Below are 14,457 nucleotides of genomic sequence, written 5' to 3'. Positions count from 1 at the left end.
TAATTATAATAAACACACAGAAATACGAGCCTTTGGTCATTAATGTGGTCAAATCCGGAAACTATAATTTTGAAAGCAAAACTTTTATTATTTCGGTGAAATATGGAAACGTTCTGTATTTTATCGAAAGGTTGGCAAACCGAAGTCTAAATATTGCTGTGACATTGCACAGCCTTTAACGTCATGTCATAATTATGTAACATTCTGGCAACTTAATTACGGTCTTTGTTAGGAAGAAACGGTCTTCACACAGTTTGCAATGAGACAGCCGCCCCAAACTGCTGCATATACCCTGACTCTGCTTGCACTGAACGCAAGAGAAGTGACACAATTTCCCTAGTTAATATTGCCTGCTAATATGCAGGTTTAAAAATATATACTTCTGTGTATTGAAAGAAGGCATTGATGTTCATGGCTAGGTACATATGTGCAACGATTGTGCTTTTTTTCACGAATGTGCTTTTGTTAAATCATCACCCATTTGGCAGAGTTGAAGTGGGCTGTGATTCGATGGTAAATTAACAGGCACCACTTTGATTATATGCAACGCAAGACAAGCTAGTGTCTGTATGTAGCCCCGCTACTTTTATAGCCTCGCTACTGTATATAGCCTGTATTTTTACTGTTGTTTTATTTCTTTACTTATCTATTGTCCACCTATCACCTTTTTTTGCACTATTGGTTAGAGCCTGTAAGTATTTCACTGTAAGGACTACTACACCTGTTGTATTCGGGCGGACGTGACAAATAAACTTTGATTTGATTTAGTTAACCTAGTAATATCATCAACCGTGTGTAGTTAACTAGTGATTGTGAAGATTGATTGTTTTTTATGAGATAAGTTTAATGCTAGCTAGCTCCTTACCTTGGCCCCTTGCAGCCACAAGGTCCTTTTTGATGTAGCACTCCCGTAACAGGTGGTCAGCCAGCCACGCAGTCTCCTCGTGGATTGCAATGTAATCGGCCATAATCGGCGTCCAAAAAGGACGATTACCGATTGTTGTGAAAACTTGAAATCGGCCAGGCCGATTAACCGGTCGACCTCTAGTAGTGTGTCACCTCATTGTAACATTCTGTCATTAAGAGCACATGTTAAACTTAATAAAAAAACATGTTTTCCCCTTTCAAGAGGTTCAATTAAATACAGTGGTTATATTAGGTGCCTATTAGGTGCCAAATAAAGTAACAGGGAATAGTTGTATTTCAAAAGGAATAGTTTCACCATATTCAAATAAAGTAACAAGGAATAGTTGTATTTCAAAAGGAATAGTTTCACCATATTCAAATAAAGTAACAGGGAATAGTTGTATTTAAAAAGGAATAGTTTCACCATATTCAAATAAAGTAACAGGGAACAGTTTCACCATATTCAAATAAAGTAACAGGGAATAGTTGTATTTAAAAAGGAATAGTTTCACCATATTCAAATAAAGTAACAGGGAATAGTTGTATTTCAAAAGGAATAGTTTCACCATATTCAAATAAAGTAACAGGGAATAGTTGTATTTAAAAAGGAATAGTTTCACCATATTCAAATAAAGTAACAGGGAATAGTTGTATTTAAAAAGGAATAGTTTCACCATATTCAAATAAAGTAACAGGGAATAGTTGTATTTAAAAAGGAATAGTTTCACCATATTCAAATAAAGTAACAGGGAATAGTTGTATTTAAAAAGGAATAGTTTCACCATATTCAAATAAAGTAACAGGGAATAGTTGTATTTAAAAAGGAATAGTTTCACCATATTCAAATAAAGTAACAGGGAATAGTTGTATTTAAAAAGGAATAGTTTCACCATATTCAAATAAAGTAACAGGGAATAGTTGTATTTCAAAAGGAATAGTTTCACCATATTCAAATAAAGTAACAGGGAATAGTTTCACCATATTCAAATAAAGTAACAGGGAACAGTTTTATTTAAAAATGAAGTTTTTTGGGCCTCCCGAGTGACGCAGCAGTCTAAGGCACTGCATTAAAGTGCTTGCGGTGTCACTACAGACCCGGGTTCAATGTGTCACAAACGGCTATGACCGGGAGTCCTATAGGGCGGCTCACAATTGGCCCAGCGTCGTTTGGCTCAGCGCGCTCTAGGGACTCATTGTGGCAGGCCGGGCGGCTTTTTATTTCACCTTTATTTAACCAGGTAGGCAAGTTGAGAACAAGTTCTCATTTACAACTGTGACCTGGCCAAGATAGAGCAAGGCAGTGTGACACAAACAAAAACACAGAGGTACACATGGAATAAACAAACATACAGTCAACAACACAATAGAAAAATAAAAAGTCTATATACAGTGTGTGCAAATGAGGTAGGATAAGGGAGGTAAGGCAATAAATAGGCCATAGTGGCGAAATAATTACAATTTAGCAATTAAACACTGGAGTGATATATGTGCAGAAGATGAATGTGCAAGTAGAGATACTGGTTTGCAAAGGAGCATAAAAAATAAATAACAGTATGGGGATGAGGTAGTTGGATGGGCTATTTACAGGTGCAGTGATCTGAGAGCTACTCTGACAGCTGGTGCTTAAAGTTAGAGAGAGAGATATGAGTCTCCAGCTTCAGTGAACATGAACCAAACAAGGCAACAGTAAACATGTCATCCCCAATGAATGATGCAGCTGTGGGGGACAATAATAATCTTCAGAAATGACTGTCACAAGCAACAAAATAACTGGGGCTTTACAATGATGGTGAAAACTTGGGAGACATTTTGTGGTTAAATGGGTTCAAATCTTCCTTCAAGTCGCAGTGTGCGCACAGAGGGAGGTTCGTGCTGTTGTTAAAGCAACCGCACCACATTTAACATAGGTACTTCACCTCCACTTACACCTTCACTAAGCCAACACCCCTGCCCCGACAACACCTTGGACTCCACTAACACCTTCACTAAGCCGACACCCCCACCCCAACAACACCTTGGCCTCCACTTACACCTTAATTAAGCCTACACCCCCACCCCAACAACACATTGGCCTTCACTAACACCTTCACTAAGCCATCACCCCCGCCCCGACAACACCTTGGCCTCCACTTACACCTTCACTAAGCCAACACCCCCGCCCCGACAACACCTTGGCCTCCACTTACACCTTCACTAAGCCTACACCCCCGCCCCGACAACACCTTGGCCTCCACTAACACCTTCACTAAGCCTACACCCCCGCCCCGACAACACCTTGGCCTTCACTAACACCTTCACTAAGCCTACACCCCCGTCCCGACAACACCTTGGCCTCCACTAACACCTTCACTAAGCCTACACCCCCGTCCCGACAACACCTTGGCCTTCACTTACACCTTCACTAAGCTTACACCTTCGCCCGACAAGACTTCAGCAACAATGATCCTAACATTAACTCCTTGTACCAAAAGAGCTTGCAATGAGAATAATGTTATAGGCATGACAGCTATGTGCCTCTCTCCCTCCATCCATCCATCCATCTCTCTCCCTCCCCTGCCTCCTCCTCCGTTCCTCCATGCGTGGCTGCAGGCACGGCACCTCCTCCATGCGTGGCTGCAGGCACGGCACGGCACCTCCTCCATGCGTGGCTGCAGGCACGGCACCTCCTCCATGCGTGGCTGCAGGCACGGCACCTCCTCCATGCGTGGCTGCAGGCACGGCACCTCCTCCATGCGTGGCTGCAGGCACGGCACCTCTGTTCCCCCGGCCCAGACAGCATCCCTAGCCGCGTCCTCGGAGCATGCGCAGACCAGCTGGCTGGAATGTTTACGGACATATTCAATCTCTCCCTATCCCAATCTGCTGTCCCCACTTGCTTCAAGATGTCCACCATTGTTCCTGTACCCAAGAAAGTGAAGGTAACTGAACTAAATGACTATTGACCCATAGCACTCACTTCTGTCATCATGAAATGCTTTGGGAGGCTAGTTAAGGATCATATCACCTTTACATTACCTGACACCCTAGACCCACTTTAATTTGCTTAACGCCCCAATAGATCCATATCTGGACACGAGGAATGCCAATGTAAGAATGCTGTTCATTGAGTATAGCTCAGCCTTCAACACCCTCCAAGCTCCTCATTAAGCTCGGGGCCCTGGGGTCTGAACCCCGCTCTGTGCAACTGGGTCCTGGACTTCCCGATGGGCCGCCCTCCACCCACACAGACAGTGGTGAAGAAGGCGCAACAGCACCTAAGGCCCTCAAACTTTTACAGATGCACAATTGAGAGCATCCTGTCGGGCTGTGACACCGCCTGGTACAGCAACTGCACCGCCCGCAACCGCAGGGCTCTCCAGAGTGCGTGGAGTGGGTGGTGCGGTCTGCCCAATGCATCACCGGGGGCACACTGCCTGCCCTCCAGGACACCTACAGCACCCGATGTCACAGGAAAGCCAAAAAGATCATCAAGGACATCAACCACCCGAGCCACGGCCTGTTCACCCCTCTATCATCCAGAAAGTGAGGTCAGTGCAGGTGCATCAAAGCTGGGACCGAGAGACTGAAAAACAGCTTCTATTTCAAGGCCATCAGACTGTTGAATAGCAATCACAAGCCGGCTACCACCCTATATACATAGAATCACTGGCCACTTCAATAATGTTTACATAATGCTTTACTCATTTCATATGTATATACTGTATTAGAAAATGGGTGGTTCAAGCCCCGAATGCTGATTGGCTGTTGGCATGGTATATCAGACAGTATACCACAGGTACGACAAAACATTTGGTAACCAGTTTATAATAGCAATAAGGCACCTCGGGGGCTTGTGGTATATGGCCAGTATACCGTAGTATATTGATCATATACCACACCCCCTCGGGCCTTATTGCTTAATTCTAGTCTATGCCACTCCGACATTGCTCGTCCTAATATTTATATATTTCTTAATTCCATTATTTTAGTTGTGTGTATATTGTTAGATACTATTGCACTGTTGGAGCTAGGAACACAAGCATTTCACTACACCCTGCTAAATATGTGTATGTGACCAATAACATTTGATTTGATGCATGGCTGCAGTGACGGCACCTCCCTGCTAATTTTTCTGCTGTCTCCTTGTGAGGTGGTGGTAGAAGAATGGGTGTGTTGGGTGAGGCGCTGATAGGCGTTGAAGGCCCAGTCACTACAGGTCCCTGACAAATGGTCTGTCTCATCTCCACTCTGACTCAGGAACACAGAGGGAACCTACCTCCACTACAGCCAGCAGCAGCAGTCACACGGCTCTCTTTAGAGCCTCTGTTCATCAACTAGAGTACCCAACAACATCAGCGTTCTCTATGATTCACCCACTCACAACGGTCACACTGCCCACACTACTCAGCTCTGTTTAGCAGTGTATAGGAGCAGAGAAAGAGAGCAAGACAGAGAGAGAGACACACCGAGAGAGAGAGAGAGAGAGACACACACCGAGAGAGAGAAACACACACGCACCGAGAGATAGAGAGAGAGACACACACACACCGAGAGAGAGAGAGAGAGAGAGAGAGAGACACCGAGAGAGAGAATGTGGGTATGCTTGAGTGTCAATTTAGCAAATGTCTGGACTGGAGTGTATATAAAGAGATAGCATGTCGGGGTGATAAGGAATGCATGACTGGAAAGGGAATGACAAGTGGAATATTGCCAATGTCTGGACAGTTATGTGAGAGGTTGGAGGTAACTAAAATAGCTCAATCATCCCGAGCCGGTTGATTTCAAGTTCAAGTGTCTGTGTTAAACTACTTCTGAATGAGAACATGTTCTGTTCTCGATACTGTCTGCTGAATTCATTGGAAAGAAACCGGAGGACGGTTGTTGGAATACCTTCCGTATCCGCCCACTGGCCGGAACCACACAGACACAACAAAAAAGGAAGGAAAATTCTTATAACAGACAACACTGACCACAACAACATGTACCTTCACACCCACACAACATCCTTGTTTGAAATCCAAGATTCAGTTAGACAGAAAGCACAGGAACAACCTGAGAGAACAATCCTGCCATTTTTATCACAGACAACAGTTTGGGAAATCTCAATAGTTTGAAGATGCTCCTTCGTCTTCTCTCCTTTACACAAATAAAGGACATGATGCCACTGTAGTGTATTGAAATTAGTTCAGTGTAAGGTGGGATGCATTTCCTCACTCTATTACCCACTGCTGTGTGTGTGTGTGTGTGTGTGTGTGTTCTTGCTATCTGTACATACACATTCCTCTATAAAGACCTTGATGTACTCCAGCTGCTTTAACGCACGTTAAGATGAGCCGTAAGCATGACACACATGTACACACACACACACACACACACACACACACACACGTGTAATAGAACACCTTCACGCTGCACTAGAATAACACCAGCATCTATCATCCTCATTCAGGCACACACACACACCTCATTTATTAGCCTTCTCAGGGTATAGTAAACACACTAATAAGGAAAGTGCTCGCTCGCTCGCCCCCTCCACCTCCAAGGAGAGACTAATTTCTCCGCTTGACTCGCGACACCTGGGACTGCAATCAACCCTGCTTCCACCGCCCGTCCGTCAGACACGGCTGCCACGGCAACAGAGCCGCCACTGTGTTCCCGACGACGGCTCTACGGTCCGAGGAGTGTGTCCCTGTCCCGGTGACAGGCCTGTCTCACTTAGCCCCAACCACACTGAGAGAATACATCACAGCAAGGCACCGCTTCAGAATTCATTAGGGTGGGCTCCTTGGAGAACGCAGTACGTCTCGAAAGGCTCAGCCGGTCACAGACACTTCCACTGATTGTGTGTGTTTTTGTTTGAAAGGGGGCGACTCGTTGATGGAACTCACCAAGCCAAAGTAGTAGTGATGTTTTATGCAAACATTTATGCAGCGTGTACCGGGATGCTCCCGCACATATCAATGGTGTTTGATATGGCTTTCTGGCTCAGTAAGGGTGATTGGATGTGGAAAGGGAAGGAGAAAAGGATGGAGAGATGGATGAACGAAGGGAGACAGGAAATGAGAGAGGGAAGAGGGGAGAGGGATGGAGAGGAGAGATGGATGAATGAAGGGAGACAGGAAAGGAGAGAGGGAAGAGGGGAGAGGGATGGAGAGGAGAGAGGGATGAACGAAGGGAGACGGGAAAGGAGAGAGGGAAGAGGGGAGAGGGATGGAGAGGAGAGAGGGATGAAAGTAGTACCTTCAGTTGGGTTGACGGCCTCCGGTAAGCTGTCCCAGGGGAGGGTCCAGGAGGGGCAAGGATGAGGTGAGAAGACTGCCTCAATACCGCTCTCCTGCGGGAACACCCACACACACCATCAAGGTTACCATAGAAACCTCTCTCTCAGAGCCTACAGGGTCTTTCCGGTCTCAACCAGCAGTAATGAAGTGGTTTACAGAGAGTAGGGAGCACTCCTCCACCCTGACCGCCGTTAACCCTGTTCCAATCTGAAGAACCACCTGAGGACAAAGGCCGCTTTTTCTTTCCAATCCTTTCTCTCTCTCGTTCTCTCCCTGTAGAGAAACACGCTGTCTCTTAAGTTGGCCTTGTTACTCGGCTCATAGGGGGATGGAGGTGTTCTTCAGAACTAAAGAGATATATATTACAGGTAAAGAGCTACGGATGGGGACAAACACTGCAGCTTTGAACACTGGCCTTTGGATACTGGATGAAAGCGTTATGAAAGCTTAGTTCACAAAGAACATTCCTCGTCAAAAGTTAGCAAGATATTAGAAGTAGTGTTATACAGAACTGCCTTTTATCTTTCATTGGTACAAAACAATGCCCTCTTTCTTCAGGCATAAAAAATGGCAGTTTTCTAAACGCCATATTAAATCACCAAGGACATCCTTCATCGAAATCAAAAGCTTTGAGCTAACCTTCCTTGGCAGTTTTTTTATTGTGATTTTTTCCTCATATATTTTTCCATTAAAATAATGGACTTCATGGAAATAAATAAGTATGAAAATAAGGGCATTTGCTGTATGCCTGAGGCAGTCATTCAGAGGGAAAATCACAAACTATAAAAATGACCTTGAAGAGGCTGCCTGTTTTGTGTCATTGTTGGGTAACAAAAATAAAATGGCCTCTTGAACCAGTTCCAAGCTGGTGCACTACAGCGTAGGAGACAGCAGGTACATACTGCAGAGATACATTTGGAAACTGTCACTCTTATTTCTCAGTGCACCTGGCAAGAAGCCTTTGGAAGCCTGGTACACACACAGAGAGCTGGGGGAAAGAGGCTCTAGGACTGACAGACATCACTGGGCGTGTCAATCTTCTCCCTCACTAGTGTGTGTGAGTGAACTGGGAAGACAAGGTGAAGCAGCTCTGTATACAATTATATTCTCAGCTTGACAGTAGGAGGTGATTCAGATTGTTTGTGTGGTGGACAGATGAAATGTAGTGCTGGCTTTGGTAAGCAGCAGTCAGGGATAGTACATCACCCTGTTGGAGCCTAGCCCTCTCTCTTTCTGTCCTTCTCTCTCTCTGTGTGCCCTGGACTGGCCTCCACACACACAGGCCCCTTGGCTCCACCAAGGCCTCAGACCGTACAACAGCTGCACTCCAGTCCTGCCTGTGTCGGCCACACAAACACATGCACACACGCACAAAGCCAACCAGCACCGAAATCCGTCTGGGCAGGAGAGGGACGGCAGTATTTGTGTGTGGGCAGTATATGTGTGTGTGTATGTTCCTATGTCAGTGCATGTTCCAACTGTGTGCACCTGTGCCTACTCCGTAATCGACCAGGGTTGAATATCACATTCTAAGAGGGCAACTTGTTATCAACATTTACGATTGGCTGATGCACTTCCTGCCGTAGTTGGCCAGCAAGAAATCTCTGATTTATACTTGGGACCAGCCGTGCCAGAGAACAGTGAGGGTGTTCAGTGTTAGGAAGGTTTGAGCCAGCTGAGAAAGCAGTTTCCTGACTTGACAGCTGTGTCGGTTTGTGTCCCACTGAAACCGCTCCACCATAACGTGTTCCAGGCAGCCATTTGGAGCCTAGTGCTAACCGTGCTAGTAATTACACCCTGAGAGGCTGTAGGCTATATTGAGAGTGTGAAGTAATGATGCTAGCGGGTGTGTACTGAGCAGTGGTGGTGTTTTTTTGCAATTACTACAAGCAGGACAGTCTGGCTGTAAAATTGTATTATTTTTGTATTGGATTCAGTGTTTTTATTCAAATCAAAGTTTGAGGTGAAAGATGTGCACTATAGTGTAAAGTGGTGGCAAATATAAAAGTGGCCTATGGGACGGAAATTACGACTTCAATTTGATTACCTGTCAAACAATTACACAGCAAATCACTATTAAAATGCGGTTTACACTTGGTCTAATGACATGTCTGTAAACAATTAGAATGCGACAAGTGTAGCTGGTCAAAACGAGATTTAATGTGGAATGTCTGTAGACCATCGCTGTGACTGTCGGTTCCCTTGTTGCACAGACATGAAAACAGGTCATGTCTCTGTGACTGTCGGTTCCCTTGTTGCACAGACATAAAAACAGGTCATGTCTCTGTGACTGTCGGTTCCCTTGTTGCACAGACATGAAAACAGGTCATGTCTCTGTGACTGTCGGTTCCCTTGTTGCACAGACATGAAAACAGGTCATGTCTCTGCCACTGTCGCAACGTCCGTTGTCCTGGCAACAAATCCATCTGTGACAAGACGTGGCAGGAGTTCTAAAATTGACAGACAGAATGACCTACTTTTATTTCGTCACACTCACAACCGTAAGCAATTTTACCTTGCAGGTAATGATGATGTTGTGTTGGGTTCAATTTCCTCAATGAATAAAAAGTAGCTATCGTAAGTTTCGACGTCGTCAGCTATAACGTCACTCTGTTCATTTTTGTAACTGGCTAGCCAGCTAGCTATTTAGCCAACAAGCTCGCAACGAACCAAATCATTGTTTAGAAAGTACCTTTGAGTTGCCTGGCTGTCGTTTTGTGTTTATAATTTTTCATAACGACAACGTCAAGTTTGATGTTGGACGAAAATATAATGTTCATTATGTCACAGTGACAACAGTCCACAAACATCGATAGACCAACTGCAAACCAGCCTTTAAAGTAACAGAACGCAACAGCAAGGCCGCAATAATCTGCGAGAAAGCCTTCAATTATAGGAAGCGGGACAATTTTACAACCAATTGGAGTGCATAAATCCTTTATCGTTGCAGCTCAGGGACAGGCAGTGGGATGAGGGAGTACCAAATTGGGGCAGTTCTGTGGGTTTGCGCGCGCGATGTGCCTAGAGGCATTCAAGAGAGAGAAAGGCGCTGCTGCTAGAGAGCATGTGAGTTTTTACCACTGACAGCTTTCCTGAAACCTTCAATGTGCCTCATCTAATCCTCCCAAAAAGAGATGGTGGGAAGGCATGAGGGGAGAGTTGACAGAGAGAGAGGGGGGGGGGGGAAAGAGACCAAGAGGGAGTGGGAGAAAGATTTTAAAAAATATTCAATTACTTTGAGTTTAGTCATCGTGGGCCTGGGGCCTCCAACGAAGTGCACCTCCTTCATCGTCATCTCCAGGCTTTCCTGATTTGCTTGGCTGGACTGTTGTGTTTCGGCTATGGTTGGGGGGCCGGTAGTGAAGGCCTTGCGGGTGGAGAGGGCCATCCCACAGGCCTGGGCCGCCCTGGGGACCCCGGGGACTTCCTGGACCTGGAGGTACCAGCGCAGCAAGAGAGGCAGCTGGGATAGCGCGCTGGCGTTGTGGCTCTGGAGGGAGCTCTGTGGGGGAGGAGGAGGGGAAAGTGAAGACAATGGCCTGAGTCAGCTAAGTGATTCATCAGAAGTGTCATCTGCACTGAACCAAGAGCCCAGGTTCCACCAGGCTGATCCCCTCCACTCATCACCCCTCTGGAGATGGAGGAGAGAGACAGGCACTAAGAAAGGCAAGGGTTGGGAGAGAGAGATGGACAGCTGTAGAGGGGTGTGTGTGTACAGACATGATGTATGTTAGTTATTCTATCCTTGTGGGGACCTAAAATCCCCACAAGGATAGTAAAACAAGAAAATGTCTCCCTCTTGGGGACATTTCCAACATTCCCATGAGGACAAAGGCTATTTTAAGTTTAGGGGTTAGGTTTAGGGTTACAATTACAGTTAGGGGTAAGGGGCTAGTGGTTAGAGTTAGGGTTAGTGCTATGGTAAGGTTTAGGGGTTAGGTTTAGGGTTACAATTACGGTTAGGGGTAAGGGGCTAGTGGTTAGAGTTAGGGTTAGTGCTATGGTAAGGTTTAGGGGTTGGGGAAAATAGGATTTTGAATGGAAATTAATTGAAGGTTCCCACGAGGATAGAAGAACATAACGTGTGTGTGTGTGTGTTTCCAAGAGAGAGAGAGTGAGAGGGAAACAGACAGAGCATAGAAAGAGGTGACAGTAGATAAAGCCAAGGGTCTTTTATCTGGCTCTCTGTCCTGTGGATCTGTGGATAGACGGCGGTGGCTGTGTGGGAGAAGAGAGGAGACATGCTAGGCTGAGTGTGAAACTGGAAACCACTGGAGCACAGCTGACCCCTAAGAGCCTCATTGTGAGAACTTCACTTCATTCCAATCCCAGGCTATACAGCTATGAGAACAGGAGGAGAGATGGAAGAGGAGAGAGGTGTGCAGAGGAGACCCTGTTGACCGCTTGGCTCCAAGGCATAATAGATCGATAACTAACACCCCGTGGTGGCATCTCATAAAAACCCAAACCACCAAAACACTAAACAAAATATGGGAAATCTATAACTAAAAAGTTCCCAGGAAAACTCAGCTAGGGGCAAATTAAAATAACTTTATTTTACAAACTAACTTGATGATGAACTACAGTAAGTGATTGGCAGCAAATCTCATCCTTTCAACACCAATCTCGCAACCTAATTTCTCACATCCGAAATTAGGCTCTGACAATGACATCATTTTAAAATCAGCACGTCGAACCAAGCATGATCCCAAAGCCGGTTCATTGAAATGCATATCAACCAACTACATTTAAAATAGACCTATTTGTCATCATCCACAGCCAGGTGGACCACCTTTGAGAATATAATCTGTGCTGACTGACTGACTGACACACACACAAACACACACTTACTTAGGAAGGCACTGTTCTGCCTGGTTTCCACTGTATAAAGCCTCTGTGGGTGTACAGGTACCACCTGATGAGACATTCAATGTAGAAGGGCATCATGCATCATTTCAGAGGCCTTCATAATACGGTCGACATGGCAACAGGTGTAAGTACTCAAATGAGGTAGCAGGTGATGACAGGGGACAATAGGGTAATATGCTACTGTTAAAATAAAATGTGCCACACACTCAGAGCTACCACTTGTCTAAAACTAGCATGGAGACTAAACAGGCCTGGGAAATGCAAGTTGCATAAAGATTGAAGAAACACGATTGCAAGAGAAGTGCTGGTAGTTTACATATTTAGTGACCAGCAGAAGGGAGGCTTGGTCCGTGGAATATAAATCAAGTGCATAAAGCAAGAACTCTGTAGCCTGAGTCCCAGATCTGTTTGTGCCGTTTTGCCAGTGACAGCAATGGAGTTGGAAAGACAGCACAAACATATCTAGGACTCAGGCTAAGAGTTCTAGACTAACTTCCCTTCAAACATATAACTAACAGATAACCTCCAAGGGCCTTCCTTACCAGGTATTGATGGATACAAGGCAGCAACACCACATCAGTCAGAGTGAAGTACAGCCCCTCGGCAAACACATGCTCCAGCTGTGGCAGCTCTGTGGTCTTCACTTTCCTGATGTCAGAGCTCTCCCTAATGGTCGTGGACGGAACTGCACCACTATCCACATAGAGCTTGGCCAGGGCTGCTTGGAGTTCTAGCCCGTTGGCGGACTGCGAATCCTGGGGCTGGGTGACGTCTGTCCCTTGGTCCTCTTGGAGGTCCTGAGAGATTTTCTTCTGGTGGTTCTTCTGCTGCTGCTGGAGCTTCTGCCGGCGGATCTTGTCGTCGTTGTGCACCTTGACGGGCTCGCCTAGTGTCTTTTCAAGGTTGAGGAGGGCAGAGGGGAGGTGCAGGGATGGGTTAGTGGGCTGCCGGAGGTGGGCCTCCACAGCTGAGGGGATACTGAGCTCACACAGCCTGGTCCACTGGCTCACCTATAAGGGAGAGGAGGAACATGCATTCATTTTGACTAATATTTGTGGCATTGGTGTAATGTAGAGTTGTATTTTTATACAGCAGTACTGTGTGTCCAAGACAACTAGTAAACAAGTCTATCCCATATTATTCACTAGCTCATAAAAAATCCCTCTGGAAGAATATAAGATTCAATTGGTTTTCCAATGGGAAAGCTCCTACTGATGTGTGACAATTTAATTATGCCTAGAAACAAAAAAACAAAAACACTAATGTCATCTATACACAAACAGAATCATTCGTAGTTTTGCCAATGGCACTGCATGCATACCATAATAATTGAGTGTTGCCCCTTACCTCAGCGCAGGCCTTCAGACAGGTCTTCTTGAACCCTAGCAGTGATGCTGCATCCTTCCTTCTGGGGTCTGCCTCACAGGTCCTGTCTATAATATGCCTGAGCACCACAGCCAGCCCGGCCCTGCAGTACCTCCCAGTCTCATCCAGTACGGCGGGGAGACGGCAGCCCCTCACCAACACAGGCAAGTCCTTGACATGGACCATCGAGACAGCTAAAGACGTTGGTACCTGTCGAAGCAATATTGTTGTTACACATATCGATGTTGACATGTATTCATTCATCTTCACTATATTGTGTTAAATAGTTGACTGAAACCTGCTCAGTAAAGTTTTCCCAACTTCGTTGCCTGTCATTACTGTCTACAACACAAAGCAAATCGACAATGACAAACCTGTGACTTCCAGGATTGTGAGCTTTGTGTGTCAGGCTTGGCAGAGACGAGGAAGACTTTGAATGATGTGCACTCGCAGTAAGACAGGAGAAAGAGTGAGATGGAGGTGTGTAGGGGAACAGAGGGCTGCTCGTTTTGGGAGGATAATTCCAGGTAGAGACACTCTGGCTGCTCCTGATGTGGGTCTGTCTGCGTCATTGTGACAGGAGGTACTGAATAGGTTGAATATTGGTGTCAATCAAACCTGTAAACACGACAAATGGTACTGTGGCAACAAACTGACCAAAGTTAGCTGACTAAAGTTAACTCCATACATCTCAAGATGTATGTCTATATCGTGAAGTAGAGTTTAGTCTGCTAGACTAAAGTTGCTAGCTAAGACTAGCAGATGCTTGCATATCCAACGTTAACTTACCTACTGTTAGCTAGGTAGTAGCTGTCTAGCTAGGTATACATTTAGCTAGTGCTCTACATAGTTAGCCCACGCCTCGTTTCTGCTTAGGTTCTGACAATCAAGCAAACTATGATACATTGAAATTAGCTACTTACAGTTCATGTGAAGCTCACTGTGCACGTTGTTATAGTAAGCACGTCACTTCCTCAAGTCAGTTCCACGTGTAACAGTCAATACAGACCGACCTGATCAATGATACATACATACTTAAATTAAATGTAAACATTGT

At 45.5% G+C, this 14,457-nt stretch overlaps 1 protein-coding gene across 6 annotated transcripts in view; it reads right to left on the bottom strand.

Annotated features, from left to right (window-relative positions):
- The window catches only part of LOC110497310 (glutathione S-transferase, C-terminal domain containing), a 62,272-nt gene extending 47,842 nt beyond the window's left edge, over positions 1–14,430 (bottom strand). The window contains exons 1-6 of one of the 6 annotated variants that reach the window (XM_036954028.1): positions 14,324–14,430; positions 13,775–14,018; positions 13,383–13,610; positions 12,578–13,045; positions 10,402–10,668; positions 7,126–7,219 (exon numbers count right to left, since the gene is read on the bottom strand). In XM_036954028.1, the coding sequence (XP_036809923.1) occupies positions 7,126–7,219; positions 10,402–10,668; positions 12,578–13,045; positions 13,383–13,610; positions 13,775–13,972 (1,255 nt within the window). In that variant the 5' untranslated portion in view covers positions 13,973–14,018; positions 14,324–14,430. Of the gene's footprint in view, positions 1–7,125; positions 7,220–10,401; positions 10,669–12,577; positions 13,046–13,382; positions 13,611–13,774; positions 14,019–14,189 lie in introns of all 6 variants that reach the window. The other 5 variants (XM_036954027.1, XM_036954031.1, XM_036954029.1 and 2 more) reach the window with 5 other exon arrangements.
- Positions 14,431–14,457: the final 27 nt, after the last annotated feature.

Source organism: Oncorhynchus mykiss, chromosome 19 (genome assembly GCF_013265735.2).
Source record: "Oncorhynchus mykiss isolate Arlee chromosome 19, USDA_OmykA_1.1, whole genome shotgun sequence".
NCBI classification, from domain to species: domain Eukaryota; kingdom Metazoa; phylum Chordata; class Actinopteri; order Salmoniformes; family Salmonidae; genus Oncorhynchus; species Oncorhynchus mykiss.
Note: the sequence above shows the minus strand (reverse complement) of the source record. Positions and strands in the feature narration are given on the sequence as shown.